General features: G+C 37.0%; 2 protein-coding genes across 5 annotated transcripts in view; one reads left to right on the forward strand and one right to left on the reverse strand.

Moving 5' to 3' along the window:
- Positions 1 to 4,578, forward strand: part of NID2 (nidogen 2) — a 59,822-nt gene extending 55,244 nt beyond the window's left edge. For 2 of the 4 annotated variants that reach the window (XM_034992638.1, XM_034992641.1), the window contains 5 exons: positions 195 to 366; positions 1,030 to 1,187; positions 2,442 to 2,565; positions 3,485 to 3,597; positions 3,888 to 4,578. In XM_034992638.1, the coding sequence (XP_034848529.1) occupies positions 195 to 366; positions 1,030 to 1,187; positions 2,442 to 2,565; positions 3,485 to 3,597; positions 3,888 to 3,898 (578 nt within the window). In that variant the 3' untranslated portion in view covers positions 3,899 to 4,578. Of the gene's footprint in view, positions 1 to 194; positions 367 to 1,029; positions 1,188 to 2,441; positions 2,566 to 3,484; positions 3,606 to 3,887 lie in introns of those variants that run through there. The other 2 variants (XM_034992639.1, XM_034992640.1) reach the window with 2 other exon arrangements.
- Positions 4,579 to 4,659: 81 nt separating this feature from the next.
- RTRAF (RNA transcription, translation and transport factor) lies at positions 4,660 to 20,000 on the reverse strand. The gene is made up of 8 exons (XM_034992642.1): positions 19,834 to 20,000; positions 18,213 to 18,337; positions 15,857 to 15,956; positions 10,689 to 10,775; positions 9,701 to 9,789; positions 7,403 to 7,471; positions 5,103 to 5,151; positions 4,660 to 4,987 (listed from the first exon to the last, which is right to left on the reverse strand). The coding sequence occupies exons 1-8, from the start codon at positions 19,892 to 19,894 to the stop codon at positions 4,833 to 4,835; spliced, it is 735 nt and encodes a 244-aa protein (XP_034848533.1). The 5' UTR covers positions 19,895 to 20,000; the 3' UTR covers positions 4,660 to 4,832.
- Positions 20,001 to 20,285: the final 285 nt, after the last annotated feature.

Here is a 20,285-nt window from a genome sequence, read left to right on the forward strand (position 1 = left end):
CCTGGTGCCACCAGGCCGGACGGTGTGTTAGTCTAGAGGAGAACGAGAGGTGGCAGAACAAGTTCCTCTGTGAACCTGCTCCTTGCAACTGAGAGCCTCTCAGGACTTTATTTTTTAAACTTTTCAAACCTAGAATATGTCTCCACTTCAGGTTCCCTGCAAATGCTCCAGTCCTGCCATTGTTCTATTTCCAGGTCTGATAAGCCCTGAAGGACTTGCCATCGACCACTTCCGTAGAACAATGTACTGGACGGACAGTGGCCTGGACAAGATAGAGAGGGCCAGGCTGGACGGCTCTGAGCGCCAAGCCCTCTTCCACACGGACCTGGTGAATCCTCGGGCCATTGCTGTGGATCCAATCCAAGGGTCAGCTGGGCTTCCCGATTCCCCTGCCTGCTGTAGATCCTAATTTGAAGCCCTTGGATTTTAAATGCCACGTGGGGAGGGTCAGAACAAGAACGTAAAAGCTCCAATGTGTGAATTTAACAGTATATAGGATCTACTGGGTGTAGACACTCTTCTAGGTAAAGACAAGGTCCATTCTTTCATGAATGCTTGCCTTTCCCCACACAAGCACTTGGTATACTTTTTAAAGTAAAAAAATTTTACCTACTGTTGAAACTGACAAACTTAGTGAACAAAAGGTTTTCTTTTTTTTTTTGCTAGTATTAGGACATTTTTAAATATCTGCTGCTTTACCAGTCAGTAGGCTAGTATGCTGAGAACATTCTAGGAGGAAGTAAGGTAGTAAACTAATGAATAAACTAGAAAATTATTAAGACTGTGGTACAGTACATAGAGAATTCAGAGACTATGTCAGAAGGACTGGGGCTGATGCGGATCAGATGATCAGGCCAGGCTGCCTAACACTTAACCTGGAATGAGGCGGGTCTCCTTCAGCAATGCATTAGGAAATCCTAGTGTTGAAATCCTACGTTTATCTTCATTAAATGGTGAAAGCAACCAAAACTCTGAAACTGACCCTTATTTCTTGGACTGCATTTTCACTATATTTAATTTATCCCACAGCAACTTGTACTGGACGGACTGGAATCGAGAAGCTCCCAAAATTGAAACATCTTCTTTAGAAGGAGAAAACAGAAGAATTCTGGTGAATAAAGACATTGGACTACCTAATGGTTTAACCTTTGACCCCTTCTCCAAACTGCTCTGTTGGGCAGACGCAGGTATTACTGATGGTAGCGAACACACAGCACTTCATTACCCTGGGGGCCGCTCTCTACCTCAGAGTTTACAACAAAACCAGATGCCATCATGTAGAGCTTTTGGCTTAAATTTTTAACAGTACAGCACAGAACTTACTCCTTTTAGTAGGTGTATAAACTGTTAAAGAACACTTTGTATTGATACTTATAATCCTTCCTGGCGTCTTCGGGGGGGGGGTGGTCTGTGAATTAGGTGGTAATTTGAGGGCTAGTACTATGTCCAACTCATTTTTGTAATGCTTGCCCTTCTCCCACACAAGCACTTGGTATACTTTTTAAAAAGAAATTTTACTTTTGAAACTGACAAACTCAGTAAGTGAACAAAAGGTTTTCTTTTTTTTGCCAGTATTAGGACATTTTTAAATATCTGTTGCTTTACCAGTCAGGAGGCTAGTATGCTGAGAACATTCTTTGGAAAGTGATGTGGCAGGATGGCCATCAGTAGTAAGTTCTGGTTGCCAATACCCAAGTTCCCTCTTTCTGTAGTGTGATTTCCTTAGAACAATTTGAAAAGATGCTATATATGTCTACTTACATACTAAAGAATACAAAAAGGTCCATTCTTAAAGAATTTATAATGTAATAAAAAGGACTAGAACGCAGATGAGTCAATATTATAATCCAGTTGGTCCAAAACAACAGTTAGTTTTTAAAAATGTAACTTTAAAAAAAAAAGTATTTGAAATTTAAAGCCAGGTTCCATAAGAAATTTGTTTAGGTATTACAAAATTTTGAAGACTGCTTCTTTTACACTGAAAAACATGAGCCATGTTACCATTTTAGCTACTTTTAATTCCTACCTAGGAAATAACAGGTCTTTAAAAAATATTTAAGGATTTTAGTTAAAAGGCATTATACACTGCTTATGGAGAGCAAGTATTTATCTAGATGTTATGTTTACAATTTACGAGGTGACACTTAAACTTTGTTCTAATTAATTTCATCTCTAATGTCCTATTTTGGGAGAAAAAAATGCAATCCTCTCTTCCAAGAAAGGATCAAGAGTCTAAATTCTAAAAACTACAATGCTATTAAACAAACTGAAGAATGGTAATAGAATAGGAAGATTTTAGTTTCTAATTTGTATCACTATATAATTAAAAGGTCTTATTTCCTATTCTACCTCAGAAGGCTTCTACCTGCCACAATTTTTGGCCAAGTTTTCTTTTCTCATGGTATGAATGATCTCATTTTCCCTCTCTGGTGTTTTAAAAGGAACCAAAAAACTAGAGTGTACACTACCTGATGGGACCGGACGTCGCGTCATTCAGAACAACCTCAACTACCCCTTCAGTATTGTCAGCTATGCAGATCACTTCTACCACACAGACTGGAGGAGGTGAGCCTGACACACCCTGGCCAAGCATGAAAAGGCAGACTAGTCTGGAAGACATACCACCGTTTATGACCTTTTACCTAATGTCACTAATGACTTTAGTAAGAAAGCTTTTCACTGAAGTTTTCATTATCTCTTAATTAGTAGATAACCATTGTTCAAGTGTTATTGCTTTTAAAATCATACTTAACGGTATTGCTCACAAGCTGCTCAAAAGTGGCAGAACTGATACTAAACTATCCAAAAAAGGAAGTGCATTAATCTAAGTCTGATCTTCAGAGAATAAAAGACTACACTTAAGTGGTACCCTGAGCTCTATTAGCTGTGTGATTTAAATTGATTTTTTTAAAAATGACATTATGGACATACTAGTTGTCCACCTGGGAGAAGAAAAAAAGTACTGTAATTTAGACTAGTTCTCCAAGGAGGAACATTAAAAACATATCTAGATGTCTAAGCCCTTCTACCCCATCCCTTGCAGTCTTGATTTAATTGGTCTGGCAGGAGGCCCAGGCATCAGTATCTTACTACTTACTAGATCCTCAAGTAATTTGTTCAGCAAGGGTTGAGAAGCACTGATTTGCACCAGTGGTTCTCAAAATTTTACGGTGGCATCAGAATCATTCCAAGGGATTGTTAAAATATATTGCCAGGTCCCATCCCATAATTCCGGATTCAGTAGGTCTGAGCTAAGGCCCAAGAATTTGCATTTCTAGCCAAGTTCCCAGATGATGCTGGTCTGGGGACCACTTTGAGAACCAGTGATAGAGAAAATCTTTGAATCTAAATGAATCAAAACACATTTGGTTAAATTTAAAAAATACATTCTAGAAGGCTGGCGAACAGAGATTCTCTATTGAAAGTGACTTTTTTTCTTCCCCACCTTAAATCCTACGAATTTACTCTTCCTTTCTGTTACCAGGGATGGTGTTATATCAGTAAATAGAGACAGCGGCCAGTTTGCTGATGAGTATCTCCCAGAGCAGCGATCTCATCTCTACGGGATAACTGCGGTCTATCCCTACTGCCCAACAGGTAAATAAAATGCTCAGGCTGCTCCTTTGGACCAGCAGGGTAGAGAAGGATGTATCTGGTAACCAATTACCTGTGGCCCAAATACGGCTGCCACCGCCAGTGAGAGCCATTTTGAATGGAAAAGTTAATGGCCAACACATAGGGTACTAACGATTGTTCACCCCTAAGTCTACCTACCTTAACTATACACATAAAAGGTCAGCCTATTAGGATATTTCCCCTTAACAGTACTTGCTGTTGCAACTGGTTATAAGATATTCACCCACTGTTCCTTCCACCTCTCCTCACAGGAAGAAAGTAAATATGGCATCACAAAGGACTTGGAGTTTACAATCAGAATCTGGACCCTAAAGAACATTTACTGCAAAGGTGAAGAAAGTGAAAAAGGAATTGGACTTACAAGATGAACACTTGCAGGACAAAAACTATATAACTTGTGAAAAGTTTATACCTCAATCTTTACTACTGTATTTTGAAAAACAAAAGTTACCACAAGTTTTAAAAAGTAACAATTTTAATTGCTGCTTATTAAAGCAATTTTTTAATAAACATTTCTATCATATTTAAAAGGTCAAGTTCATTCAACTAAGAACCAATCAGAATATGTGACAACCCTAAATCTAATTTTTTAAATCTAATTTTCTGGCCAAGAAATTAAAGCAAGGTTATCCATATAAAGATGCAATCCTAAAGATCATAAGCCTTGACCTGGAGAAGGCTATGCAGAACTGGTGGGGAAAAAAACAACTTATTTATAGTTTTCCAGCGGAAGTTCTAAGTTTTGTTTTTTGGTTTTTTTACCTCTGCATCACTGCATTTCTATTTATATTAAAAGGTGCTAGAATGTTTCAATTTGTATCTTCTGATTCTGTAAGTCCCTCTATAGTTACCCACAGAAGTTATTACATTTATAAATACCAAAGATGTAACAATTCTCAAATTTTCTAGATTACTCCAATAAAATATTTTAAGTTTTCCTATGATTTGACTATCTGTATTGTCTCTGTAACAAAGCTCGGGGTCGGCATTATAGATACATAAACATAACAGTCAAAAAAAAAATCCACTTTCCTGAACTTTATTAAAGAAAAAGCAATGATGGTAAATCTCGAGAACAGAGTCAATTTTCTAGGATTCTTCCCTTGAAAATGTGACATTTGATTTCCAAACACATGCCAGAGCGTACATGGTTCCCAATGGTACTAAGGAGGTGAGAAGCTGAAATCCTAAAATGTTCATCTTCCAACTTTCCCCAGTCTGTGGTCTGTCTTTGGATCAGCAATAATTGCCTGAACAGCTACTATGGCTTCATTAATTTTTGTCTGTAGCTCTCTGAGCTCTTCTATATGCAGCAATCGCAGAATTTGAGCAGCTTCATTAAGAACTGCATCTATTTTATAAGAAAACTGCATTAATCAGTATTCAAGACCATTTACTTGCCCATTTCTCCCCCAAATATTCACCTATTCTCTAAAAATAGTTTGAATTCAAACAAAATCACTCACCTCCTGTGTCAAAACCAAGAATATGTTTGTCTAAAGCAACAGGCAAGCCCTTAAAAAAAAAAAGACAAAATAAAACTTTATAGTTAAGATTCATGTTCTGTTCTCATCTATAACTGAACTAAGCTAGCTCTTGTTAGGCCTTTGAGCTGCAGTGGCAAGGGGGTGGAGAATTTTCTCTTTAGATTTGCCTTTTGATGAGTGCAAGAATGGCCCCCGCATGTAGTGGGAAGCTAGTTCCATCGCCCAGTCCCTCCTTTAAGACTAGGCATATAAAACAGTAGCTCCTTTGACGGCTATGCTCTGTTGCTGCTGCTACAGAAGGACGACGGAGCAGGGCTGCTCTATCCTCTTTCAGCTACAGCAAGCAGCAGACTACAGGGCAATGGAATGGGATTATATTAAATTGTCTTTATACAAAATATAAACTATCCATTACCTTTTTTTCAGCGCATGATTACCAGATTACCTATATATAATTTAACTTTCACTAAGAGTTCATTTGGAAGTTACTCTAAAATCTAGGAAACTGAATGGATTCTGAAGCATTTAGTTAACCCGTCAGCAGCTCTCCAGAGGTACACCAAAGATGGTGACCATGATGCCGAACTCTGTGGAGTTCACAGTAACAAGAACAGGCAGTCTAAACACTCTGCTGATCGTATTCTGTATAAAATCTACACTTTCAATGTTACAAAATGCTAAGCTGTCACTACTTGATTCTTGCCTAATCTATTAACGCAAATCTACCTAGGCTCCAACTGCTTTCAAATAATACTACATTATGTAATGAAGAAATAAACGGGTATGTAAATTCAGCAAGCAAAACTAACAAGTAGAATTGCACTGAGTGGCTTTCTAGGTCAGTCTTGTTTTCATTTTATTTGCCAACAGACCACCAAGGAACAGCTACCCCTAAAGATCGTGACCAAATGCTAATTATGGTTATAAACAAGAACACTAACTGTAAGAACTTCTCCTCTGTATTACTATATAGCATGGTACCTTGAGATGAACTAAACTTAAGACTTAGAGCACTGAAAATAAAATTTTACTTTGCAAACAAGAGCAAAAAGATCTGGCTATGCCCTTATTTACACTGCCTTCAAACCTAAGGCATAGTTTTGCTGAATGAATGAATGAATGATTTTATTATGCCAGAACAATTTACTGACTGTTCTACAGTGTGGGTGAAAGAAGCTGATCTTTAATCCAATTTCCAGTGGCCCGATTCATACATAATTAATAAGCAATAAGAGCCTTTAAAACAAACAGTGTCTTTCAGGGGGGGACTACACTGCCCTGGCATTAATAACCTTTTCACACTGCTGGGCCCTGCTAAAGATGAGATCAGAGGACAAAAGACACTGGGGAATTAGGGGAGACAAAAAAGGACCAGAATCAAGAATGTCCCTTGTGCCCAAGGCATTCACTGCAGTATCTATGCACAGCAAGAAGCGTTATCAGACACCTGCAGCTGCTGCTGCTAACCCCTGAGGACATTCTGAGAACTGTCCATAGTCAGTGAGACTTTACGGAGTATTTGGATATCTAATGCACTTCATCTAAAATATCTCAGAATTAAGGGAAAAATAGTTACAGTGTATGGTTTCCTCAGCCTACAAAGTAGGCCTGAAAGAGGACAGGTACAGTCACCTGTACCCAGAAACTTAGTCTAATATAGCCTCTACACCCCTACCCCTTCATGTGGGGTGGTCAACTAGCTCATGTAGGCCTTCACACAAAGACCTCTGTCCCCAACTACCCTAAGAGCACTTGGCTCTTCAATCAGACTGCCTGAGCTCAACCACTTACCAACTAGATGGCCTGAGGTAAGTTACTTTCTCATAAGTGATACTAGGAAATGTGAATAAAATGAGAACAGATTTCTCTGAAGAAACAAAAGAGAAAGGACAGGATTTAAGTCAAGAGAAGGAAATTAGTAAGAAAGACAATGTGTGTTCCGTTTTCCAGCAATGAGTCAAAATAACCCAGTAAATTTTACAAGGTAAATTCTCTTAAATAAACCACTGGGCACGTGCAGTGGTTTGTGCTGGTAGACTGTGGATGTGCTATTGACAGCTGCTTGAAGGTAGGAAGTGAGAAGTTTTTCACTCAAAAATGGCTGTAATTTGCTTAAGAACCAAATTCAATCCCACTGAAATAAGCTACCCTTTCTCCGGACAGTTCTAACAAAGAATGGTTATCTTAAGCAGATACATACAAAATTTAAACTCATGACAATACCAGAAGAAACTTTCATTAATAATTAATTTAAAATTTATTTAAAAAATAACGCATACCTCTTTCGTTTGATTTGCTTTAGCAACTGCATCCTGGGTCAGGCGCTCCTGGACCAAAATGCGAATTGCCTAAGAAACGCAAAAATAGTTTTTTGACTTTTTACTGGCTGTTCATCTTTTCTGCTCTGAGTCTAGAGAATAAGGATACCCAGTTTGATGAAGTCAGAATTACCTAGTTCATTAACAAAATTCACCAATAAATTAAAAACAAAACTGCTAATAGAATGAAAGTTTTCATTTTAATACTTTATAATGTGGAAAGATGCTCACAACAATTTAAAACATTTTTTGGAATAGGTAATTTATATGCATGAAAAAAATTTTTTAAACAAAGGATACGTGGTTTAAAAAAAAAAAAAAAAACGTCTCCTTCCTACCCAAGCCTCAACCATCCCTCCAGACAATCACTGGAACCAGATTACTATGTATCCTTACAAGGATTCTATTATATTACAAACATGCTCAAGTACAAATACGCACACAGGCGCAAACTCTTGACACAAAGGGTAGCATAACATATACACTACCCTTAATTTTTTTTCACTTAATTATAGTAAAATGTTTTCAGATCTCTCATACGACACATTGTTTTTCTTCATCACCAAGGCATTTTATTATAGCAGATACAAGTGCATTCATGCACCTACACACACTCAAAAAATAAGATTTTTTAAATGGAATTTTAATTAGTGGATAACAATTGTAACTCAAGTGCAAAAACTTGAAAAATTATTACTAGAACAAGCCAAATGCTACATTTAAAAAGAACCACTAAACCAGTCTTTAATAGGAGTCACAAATTTATTAATCAGTTCAGTTGCCCAATAGTCAATATATATTGATTCTCACACGTGGCAAATCTATCAAGATGTTTTCCATGCTCTCATGGATTGTTTGAATGCTTCTTAAAATAACTCCAAACATGCAGCTTACAATTTTATAAAGCTTTTGATTATTGCTGATTTATACTTTTTCCCTTTGGGGTTTTAAAGTCTAACAAAAGTACCCCAAGTATGCTAGTCTATTTGTCTTCTCACTCAGTTTATGATTAAAGGTGACATGACCACTGCCCAACTGTTCCAAAGCAATCTACACAACTGCCTGAGTAAGGAACAAGCCTTTGAAAGAGCTAAATTTCAATAAAAACAACTTTTTGTCTCTTTTTAAGAAGTTTTTATTTATTCATTTAAGTAATCTCTACACCCAACGTTGAGGCTCAAACTCATGACCCTGAGATCAAGAGTCACATGCTCTACCAACTCTCAACTTTTTGTCTCTTGGCATCCAGTCTGAGTTGAGAAAATTTGAGTTAACATGCAGATTCAGTATAGAGAATTATAATAATCTAGAAAGTTTTTCTCATGTTACAACTATCATTTAGAACATACAATTCTAAAAAGAGTAGAATAAGTTATGGCTAATCTCTGGTGGGTAGAATGGAATTTAACTCTTAAATTTACTGCAAAGTAGATTAAAATAATTTACATGTATAAGGTATAGCCAAATGCTCTTCAATTTCTCATAAAATCAATAATAATTTCTAAGTCTGGAATCTTAATTATCTTAAATACTACTCCCTTTCCCCCATCCTGGCCCACTGTACTATCACAATTACGTGACATAATCTTCTGAAGTAGAAGTATACTTTTCCTCTTAGAAATAAGAGATCTCGTTCAGATCATTGGGTTACCTGAAATATAGGTATGAACTAAGTGGCCTATGTAGGATGGAGCACTAGGAAAACAAAAACATTCAGTCCTCAAAGAGATTTTGGGGCATATATTTTTTTGCCAAATCCACCATGACTCATATGGCATTTTCTATTATCTTAGTGAATACAGATCACAAATCTTTAAAAGGATTGATTAAATATAAATAGGAAGATACAGGAAAAAGAATGGACCACATGGTCAGAGTGCCTAGATTAAAATCTGGCTCTCTCATTTTCTGTGTCATCTGGGACATTACCTATTCTCTTTAGGTCTCAATTTCTTCATGTTAAAATGAAAGGATATCAGCATCTACCTTCACTACCTCCAGGATTGCCGGGAGGACTGGATGAAATCGTCTTTGCCAAGGACTGAGCACAGTAGCAGGCACAAAATAAACACACTTTCATATTGGTTACTAGATAATCTAAAACAGATGAAATCATGAAATCTGCTTTAAGTCCCACACTCCTCCACATTTCAGTCATTTAGCCATATATCTACATATCAAACATAGGTAATTTTTAGAAAATGAGGTTTTTCTTCTACATACAGAGTTACTGTCAAGAATCAAGAATACGAAACTAACCTTAAGCATTACCAGGTAATCATCATGACGCTGAATCTGAAGAAGGTTAGCCAAAGCCATTACACCAGCCTTAAAATCAGGATTATTTACTACAAAAGATTGAAAATGGATACTTATAGCTCTGCAAGCATGTAATTACAGACATATATGTAAGCATATAAACTTACAAAAAACCATTTTTAATTTTCCTAACAAAAAAAATCTTTGTTTTTAAAACTGCTGCTGCTAAGAGCAGTGTAGGGACACTGACAACTAGGTAAGCTGATCAGATCAATGGGTACCCTATTGATAAGCCACACTGAACAAACCAACAACTGACTAAGTTAACTCACAGTAGGATTGTGCTGTAACTTTTCCTGCAAGGCACATTTATGTAGCACTTTTAAGTAATATTTCTTCCCAACGCTATTAATTTTAAACTAGACCCCTTCAACGGACAATTTTCCCAAAACCTTTTCTCTAAGCAGCAGCAGTCTGTCCAAGCAGCATATTAATTCATAAGGGTAAGCAGCTTATTAATTCATAAAAGCAACTTGTAAATTATAAGTCACAATGAATCTGTCACGGAACAGTAACTTAAATTATTATAATAGAATTAAAAACTTTATACTTTTAAAAAGAGAATACTTAAAGGCATCTGGAAGCAAAAATAATGAAAAATTTTACCACTTGTCTCATGTCATTAGGTTAGAAAAAATATTTTATGCATTCAGGAAGGCAAACAATCACCACCATGATTAAATACAAATCAAAACCCCCAAATCAGTTATGAAGAGATCAAAGAACAGCATTCTAACAGATATTCAGCTATAAGAGGAGGGAGAAAACATCTTGTAAATGATAATAAAAAACAACAGAGATTAAAACATCAACATAAAGCACTCTTAATTTACTAAAACCAAAGAAACCCAGGCTTCCTCATTTTAGGAAATAAAGAACATTTAAGGGACCAAAAAAGTTGATTATTTTTATGCACTTACATACTTACCATCCAAGTTGATCAATGGCTCTGCATTTTTAGCTGCATTGTCAGCATTTTTTGTATTATCAGGTACCAAGTCCTTGTATTTTTCAGCTGTAAACAGAGGCAAAAATACAATCTGTACAACTGTACCTTAAGGTAAAATAAACATTGCTTATTTACTGAATTTACTTGAGCCAAACTGGTAAGACTAAGATAACTCATCCAAAGTTATTTTATGTTATTAAAAAATCCATCAGAAGACAATGTGACTGTAGCTTTCTGATTAAGCTAAAATGATTACTGAAATATCTATACAAATATCTCTTCATTATCATTTGTAAAAGTAAGACATTTCAACACCATCTAAGTTTGAGGAGAGAGGGTGTGCATTTACAGCTTGCTTAGAAACTTAGCAGGGGTAGAAGAGTGGGAGGAAGGTAGGTATAGGTTACATGAGATTCAATACAAATTCACTAAAAAGTTTCTTTCCAAATCTCTTGAATGCCATATATGGAATCCAAAAACCTTGCCTTCTAAAAAAATCAGCACTTCAAATACACCATCATACATAAACCTAAAATAATTCTATGGAGACCTGAAACTTAGAAGGCAGGTTTTATTACTTTTACTCGAGAAATACTTAACAATACTTAAAAAGACTTTACAAATGTTAAGTATTTAATAATTTATTAAAAGTAATGCCCAAAATGCCATCTTCGGTTACAGTGTTTCTGTGATTTGTAATGAAACAGGAGGGAAAATAAAAGCATTAAACTTTAAGTCAGACAGGGGTTAGCTTAAAGGAGTTCCCACTGGCCAAATCAGAACAGTGTAAACATCAAAATATACAACAACAAAAAAACCCATTATGCCCACTGAGTAAAATAAGAATACACATACCTACACTAATTTAAACAAACAAACATAAATTGGAGAGAAGGAAAAGTTCCTCTTCACATTAAAAAGCCAACAAATAAATGTAGAATGAATGATGAAATTAGAAAAACACGTCTAGCAACCATCATCAACATAATAATTGACTCAGGCAAGAATAATCAAATGGAAGCTAAAGGTAGAGGTAAACTTTGAGGAGCAAAAGCATACTGACATCATCTCAAAGTATCTCCCCACAAGATACATATTTATTACAGAGGGGAAAATATTAACTTTACAGTGGAGAAAACTTATCGAAGGGATCAGAACAACATGACCAGTAACAGGGCATATCACTAACTTAAAAGAACACATTACTTCTGTGTTATTCTTAACAAAAGTACAAACCTTGAATCTACTTATGAAGAAACATCAAACAAACCCAAACTGAGAGACATTCTACAAAATAAATGTCAACATGAAGAAGCACAAATAATGACTGAGTAAATGTTCCAGATGACAGGAGGCTAAAGAGATATAATAACTGAATGAAACACATGGTCCAGGATTGCTTTTGTTTTTTGCTTTTATAAAGAACATTATTGAGACAACTGGTGAAATGTGAGTAACAGCTATATAGAACAGTTCTGAGTCAGTACTTTATTATAATTATGTGAAGCAATGTCTTTTTTTTTTTTTTTTGGAAATGTGCATTAAAGTATGTAAGGGGAAAAGAATCATTCACAACTTATCATATTGTTGAGAAAAAAATTACATATATGTGTATGTGTACGTAGACAATAAGGCAAATGAAGTAAAATGTTAACATTTGCAAAATATGGAAATGTAAAAATTCTTTGTATTATTTTGCAACTTCTGTAAATCTGAAATTATGTCAAAGAAGTTAAAAGAAAACATTTAAGTCAGATTTTAATCACCTTAATTGACAAGCTAATGAAAGGATTAAAAAATGTTAAGGCACAGATAATAAAACTCCACAATGGTTTCATCAAATAATACAAAATTTAAATACCTTAAAAGTCAAGAAGAATGCAACATATTAATGTAAAAGAAAAGAACAACAGCACCTCCTATTGATAAGGGACAGTATTACTACTTTAAAACTTTTTCCAAAAAATTAAACAAAAACTTGTTTTCTAGTTTAAATTTTTAATACGCTTTTGATACTACTTACTTTTAAACTGTAATTCACCTAAAGTTTCAAATAAAAATCAATTACAATTTTTCCATATAAAAAAATTTACCATATTTCAGATACAAATTCAGTTTTTGTTTTTTTTCCCACTAAAAAAGATCATGCTATCACTGATAGATAAATGTACTTAAGAGCTACAGTCAACTGTAGGAGGGACACACAATTATATGGCATCTACTGTTCTCAGTACCTAGGTAACCTAAACTGCAGTATTATAAAAACGGGACAAGTGAAATAAAAGAAGGGTAAAACAGAAATAAACTGAGATGTGACAACAATTTTATTTGGGAATAGCTGAAAAACACTTTGGAAAAGCTGGAGAAAATTTTGTTGCAAAGTAACAGAGTTTCTGCCAACTCAGACCACAACAGATAAAGATTTTGCTAAAGACGCTAAAAATCAACTAATGCTACCAAGGCTTATGATTACATTTATTTATTAAAGGAAGAGAATCACGGTATTTTCTTTCTAAACTAAAATTGAAAGTAAAGAAAGCCTTAGAGCTTTCCTTAAGATTTCTGCCATGAGGCTTCTGAAATTTAAGTCTGAGGAACCAGCAAAACACACTGGTTGATGCTCCATATCAGTATACGTAAACATTCATACACTATATTCACCAAATATTTATTAAAGATGATAAGCACATCTACTGTGTCAGATACTGCGGCAGTAAAATCATGACTGGTCCCCTGCCTCCCCAACTCCCCCAGCCCCAAGATGTCCATTATCCCAATTCCTGGAACCTACAATTATGTTACATTACATGGCAAAAGGAACTCCGCATATGTGATTAAATTAAGGACCTTGAAATGGGGGGGGGGGCTTATATCCAGGTGGGCTCAATATAATCACAGCATCCTTACAAGAGGCATGAAGATCAGAGTCAGAGAAGATGTGACAATGGAAGCAGAGTCCCGAGAGAGATTTGAAGATGCTATGCTATAAATCTGAAGATAAACGAGCCAGAGATAAGGAATGCAGGCAGCCTCTAGAAGGCAAAAAAGACAAAAGAAATGGATCTTCCCATAAGGCCTCCAAAAGGAACCAGCCCTGTGGGCAAACTGACTTTAGTCCAGTAGATGTTGGACTTCTGACCTCCAAAACTGTAAGATAATAAATTGTGTCTTAAGTCATCAATTTGTGGTAATTTGTTACAGCATCAATAAGAGAGAGAGGTACTACATAGGAAACAATGAGGCAAGTAAGACATATAAGCAAAACGGAAAGTGACAAATGACATAAAGAGTATACAAGGCACAGAGTTAAAACCTATGAAAGTTGAAAAAAATATTATTGTTGCTAGGTGGCATTTAAGCTGGATCTTACAAGGATGGATAGAATTTAGATGTGTAGAGATAGACTGACATGGCATAACGGCCAAGGAAAAGTGTAAGCAAAGAAATCTAGGGGGAGAAAAAAAGATGTAAACAGGAAACAGCACTCTTATAGTCTGGCTGGGATGTCAAGTATGTGAATCCTGGTTAGACACCAGTATTCAAAGGCCTTGAATACCAGGCCAAAGGACCTGGAGCTCCTTTTGTAGAAAAAGGGAAAGCAATGCTGTTTCTGAATATATAATAAGAGCTGTTCTTTGAAAGCAAAGCATAACATTTTAAAACATTTATGTTTCAAAAACTAAACCTGGTGGGCCATGAGGATGAAAATAGAGGATGACGCTAAGGGGAGATGAGTTTGAAAGATACTACAATAAACTCAGCAGAAAATGACAAGAGCCTGAACCAGGGTGATAGTAGTGGGAATAAAGAAGAAAAGGTACAATGGACATCGGAAAAGATGGATGGTGACAGAATGGGAGGAAAAAGGAGAAGGCAAAAAGGCTTCAAAAGAGGCGCTTGGATGGTTAAGCATCTGACTCTTGGGTTTTCTTTTTTTTTTTTTTTTTTTAAAGATTTTACTTATTTATTTGACAGAGAGAGACACAGCGAGAGAGGGAACACAAGCAGGGGGAGTGGGAGAGGGAGAAGCAGGCTTCCTGCCAAGCAGGAGCCCAATGTAGGGCTCCATCCCAGGACCCTGGGATCATGACCTGAGCCGAAGGCAGACACTTAATGACTGAGCCACTCTTGGGTTTCAGCTCAGGTCATGATCTCATGGGTCCTGAGACTAAGCTGCCTCGGGCTCCAAACTCAGCAGGGAGTCTGCTTGAGGTTCCTTCCCTCTGTCCCTCCCCCAACCCCCGACTTAGTATGCACACATGCATGCCCTCTCTAAAATAAATAAACCTTAAAAAAAAAAAAAAGGCCTCAAAAGCAGAAGACGAAAAGGACTGGAAGTGACAGCCCCATAGAAGAGAACATAAAACTCAGAGGATATAGGTAAGATAATTGGATTTGCATTTAGACATTGGCAGGCCTTTCAAAATCAAATGGTCTAATGAGAGGAAACACAAGTTTACTGGATTTTTTTTTTTTTTTTTTTTACTACAGGTACTAATTTTTTTTTTTTACTACTGGTACTAATATTTAAAAGTTTCCAATAATATAAGTATCTACAATAAAACAACACGAAACATAAATAAGAAACATATTTTGGCCTATAGTACCTATTGGCATTAGATGTATGTTTCAGTCTCTGGTGAAATTACCTGCTGCAACCAACACTCTGAAATCCTATCAATTCTGGGGCTCTAACAATTTAACCCAGAAGGCTAAGGTACAGACTGTGAAAGATACCAAATTTACCAACGTAATGTTACTTTGTGAGAAGACAATTAACCAGGAGACACCATTCTCAAATTATAAAAGAAAAATCTAAATACCAATGAAAAACAGTTGCTTTTCATGTTTTATGATAAAAGACTATAATTTTTGAAAAGAAAACTCTTTCCCAGACAATTTGGGAGTTACCGGGGGTGGAGGGGGGGGGGTGAGAGCTGGACACAGAAGGATGGTTACAAAGGTAAACTTTTTAATAGATGCTAAAAAGGGAAATGAGGCTATATAAAACTTATTTACAACGAACCCAAGGTAAAACAATGTAAGACAAAGAAACTCAAACTGGTAAATTCCCTACATTTTAACACTCCTTTTGCCCCGCCTTTCCTCTCCCTCTCTTTAAAACACACATTCCCCACAAAACATACCATTATCTCCATATTCAAGTCTAACAGCTAAACCAAGAAGCCAGTCAATTGCTTCTTGTCGATCTTGAATCTTGAAAGGACAGTTTACATCTTTGAGATACTGTGAAGAAAAAAAATATCTAGTTTCACTATTACTATAACATCAGAGAATGAAAAAAATGGTAGAGCTGAAAGAGATCTTAGTTTGGAGCTCTAAGAATATAAACAACATTTACATTACTAAACTGTTGACACAATTATATAATCCAAAGGAAGGAAACATTTAAATGTACCACTTAAAGAAAAAATGTATTTCCATCATGCTTTTGGAAATTTTTACTTTTGCAGATTCCAGGTAGGGTGCCACTGTTCTAAAACAACTTCCTTATTTTACAGATGAGGAAAAAAGGCCTAGATAGTATAACACTTGCCAACATTTACACAACTTAGATCTGAGACTTGAACCTAAAACTTTCTGATTTCAGGTCTGAAAACACATGGAACAATTAAAAAAAAAAAAAAACCTTTAAAAAGAAGAATATACAAATAAACCAATTATTATCTAAACCCTAGCTTTCGTATTACGGAAATGCCACTGAATAGAGTAAACCATGTGACATACATGTAGAATGTAACCAAGCATTTTAGATGATTGCCAGAAGCTATATATCCAAGTGACCACTGTCCTTCAAATGGGTCTCTTAGGAGCTTAAAATCTCATTCCAGGAACAATGCTATTAGTCAAAACTTCTGCAACTCCCCTTTGGAAATCCTTTTGGGCCTAATTAATAAATCAGTACTTTTAGCTGTAACTCATTTTCTAACCAAAAATTTTATACCCCTGCTTTAAAGAAAACACCTCATTCACAAGATTTGGTCATGATGCAAAAAACAAATCTACCTTCAAAGTATAAAAAATTACCAATAAAGATATTCAAAATATGTTTCATGATCTAAAAGTAATTCCAAAAGTTATGAATATGCTTTAAACAATGACATCATCATTCCAAAGAGACCAACTTGAAAGATAATGTCTGTCTGGATTGTTTAAGTTATCCTCCTCTACTGTCATCACTTCTAGGTGTTTTTCATTAGAAAATTTTTTATATTCTTCAAATACCCTTCTGTGAAACTATGTGTTGTCTTGTTACATGAATGGGTCATGAGATGTGATATAAACAAATATAAAATCCTGACAACATATTTCCAAGTCTTAAACATATCAAAAATTTCAAAACAAACAAACAAACAAGAAAAACTTTTTAAGAGCAAAAGAAAATAACCCAGTAGTAGCAATAATGGTAGTACAGGCAGGGGAAATAATAAAGCACATAGCACTTGCTATGGGCCAAGCAGATCTATGTATCACTCATTAACAATACATGCCACTGCTCTGACATAGGAACCACTGTTATCCCATTTATTGATGAAAACATTGAGACACAGAAAGCTTAATAAAACTTGCCTGTGGTCATAGAGCTAGTGTGTAACTTACACAATTCCCTAATTTATAAACTCTCTGATTCTAAAGAGAAAGTACCTGATCACTTTACAGCAAATAAAAAATTTAGTCACTTTTCATATTTTTAAAGGAAAATATCTTACTCTTCAAAGTAATATAGCTGATTAAAATGTTTAATGTAAATAATGATGCTGAAAATGTGATCTTTATTCTACTTTGAAAACAATTCCCTTTTCTGCAAAAATGTTACCACAATTACACTAAGTCAACAGGAAAATTAGCCCAGCCACAAAAATAAGATATATACACAGACCTTTCAGGATTACTTATATTGTGCACAACAATGGACATCTGTGTACGTTAAACAGAACCACAAACAAGAAATAATCTTAGTTTTCAAGCATGTCAGTGTCTTCCTTTAACAAAGTAAGTGTGTTATAGCTACCTTTTGGTCTAAAGAAAAAATCTGATTTTGGCCACCTTTACCATTTATAGAATACATGTCACCGTTTATTTAAGAAATCTCAGTGTTTTCAGACAAAACTTTCTAACATGAAACCTTGTAAAAGGTAACATGATTTGCTTTAAAAACAAATAAAAAAAATAAATCCCTGAAATCTAGCTTTTCTAACACCGATCATTATACTTATTTTAAAAGAACAAATTAATTAATTAATTAATTAATAGCGAGAGGGGGGGGAGCGGGAGAGGGAGAAGCAGGCTTCCTGAGGAGCAGGGAGCCTGATGCGGAGCTCGATCCCAGGACCCTGGGATCATGACCTGGGCTGAAGGCAGACGCTTAATGACTGAGCCACCCAGGCGCCCCAGAACAAAGTAATTTTTAGCTTAACTGTCATCACATAATTTTTAGAAAAGCCCTCTGTACTACTTTTATTTAACTTTCTAATTCATTACCTTTTCAAAGAACTTGGGCCAGTCACTGCTGTGGATGTTTCTTAAATTACCTCTGTCTTCAATCTTGTAGTGTCTGATTTTCTGGTCTTCAAGCCAAACAATAAAGTTTCTAAATTCTGTTTCATCTGCAACAAAAATATCTCATAAGTCACTAGAAGCACTCGATAAAAACACTTTCTTCTTACAAATAAAAGGTCTCATGGATTCTTTTAAAAACTCAAATAGTAAATTAACTGAGCTGCTTGAAGTAGGAGTTGAAAGTGCAGGTTTTGGATGAACAGATTAACAAGTTCTGTTCAAATTCTGGCCTGCATTCATATTCTAGCTACAGACACTCAGTGGTTGTGTGGATTTGGGCTTATCACCTTAAATTTTTGTGCCTCAGTTTGAGTTACAAAATGAGCGTAATAATAGGACTTACCTCTTGGGGTTGTTATGAAAATAAAGATAAAAACAGTGTCTGGCACATAGTTTTGCTATTTAAGTGTTGGTTATTATTCCAGTTATTTTGAGGGGGGAGAATGAGGGAGGACTGGGCAAAGTAAAATTTATAGCAAAGTAATAGTAAAGTACAAGAAACTAAATGACAACACAGAAGAACAGAAGATACCATTGTCATTTACTGTCCTAAGTGCATACATTAGAAAATTTCATTCATTTCATTTAATCCTCCCACAGCTTTCTGAGGAAGGTAATATCCCCAATTTACACATGAGAAAACTGAAGTCCAAAGATTCAAATCTAGATCGAAGCTCTGTTACCACTGACCCTTTTTTTTCCTTCTACAGGAGATCAACAAAACACCCTTATACTGCTCAGAAATCATTTTCAATTTCAAATTCAGGCTTCCATGATGAAGTCTTGAGAATTATACAATGGTCTTAGTACCCTGAGCTGTATCGGATCACTTTCAAACGTACTAGTCTACCACAGGCCAAACACTCTGGAAGAAATGAGTAGTGGTGGGTAGTAACTGAATAACACGGGTAGCAATGTTAATGCATTTTTAAATTTTAATGCTGGGAAATCCCAAATACCTTTCCATTTACAGTTCAACCGCCCTGATCACCTATTAACTTTTTTGCACGACCCCACAAGCCTGTTACTCTGCGTGCTTACCCCAAAACTGTCGGTCCTGGACTTAACTGTGCACTCTCTTGATTTCAAACTGCTGGGTGGGCTCCGACTGCACCCACACCCCCAGTCACCCCTTAGTTCCTGGCGGGCAGTGAACTAGTCTTCAAGTTACTCAGCACATTCCTCAGATTTCAGCAATGTGCTTAAAATATCGCCCAATTACCCGGGGAACGATGGAGTGAAGAGCTAAGTGAGAAAGCGAATACCCTCTCGTGTGCTGAAGGTGTGGGTGGGGGGGTAGAGGCTGGAGTTTAGCAAGTGCACAAAGTGGCAATGCCCAGGCAGGAGTGGGTGAGGGGGCTCCGAAGCCAAGCACGGGCGGCGGAAAACAGGTGTTTGGCGGCCGAGAAGAGGGGCCAGGGGACCCCCGGGGGGCGGACACAAGGCCGCGGAGGGTCCCGGTGGGAAGCCCAGGTGGCGGCGTTGAGGGAGCGGCCGCCGGCGGGGTCACAGCTGCGCGGCCGGCCTGGGGCCGCCGCCTCACCTTTGCAGTTGAAGCCAGCCGGGTTGTGGTAGTCGAGGGCCGTCAGCTTGCGTCGGAACATGGTCCCCGCGTCTCGCTCTGGTCCCCCGGGCTTCGGCCGGGAGAGGACAGGCGAGGAGGAGCGGGCGGCACAGGCACCGGCGACGCGGCGAAAGGGCGGGCGGGCGCCGGGACGCTCCGAAATGACGGCGGCCCTCGCCAATCGGGGCTTAGGAACGGCGGAGCCGGCGAATGCCCACCAATCGCGGCTCCGGCTGGGGAGGCGGGGCCACGTCGGGGCACGTCGACGCTCAAATAAACTTTATTGTCAGCTTCCTGGTTGTACAATAGGCAGAAAGCGGCTGGGAAGCCAGTTATCTCGTTTTCCGAGCCAAGTTTCCTTTTGTTTTGCTTGCCTTCTTGATAGGGCAGGCAGAGAATAGTAAATGTAGAATTTCTATTAGCCATTCCTC

This window comes from Mirounga leonina, unplaced genomic scaffold (assembly GCF_011800145.1).
Source record: "Mirounga leonina isolate KUSES-001 unplaced genomic scaffold, KU_Mleo_1.0 Mir_82, whole genome shotgun sequence".
NCBI lineage: Eukaryota > Metazoa > Chordata > Mammalia > Carnivora > Phocidae > Mirounga > Mirounga leonina.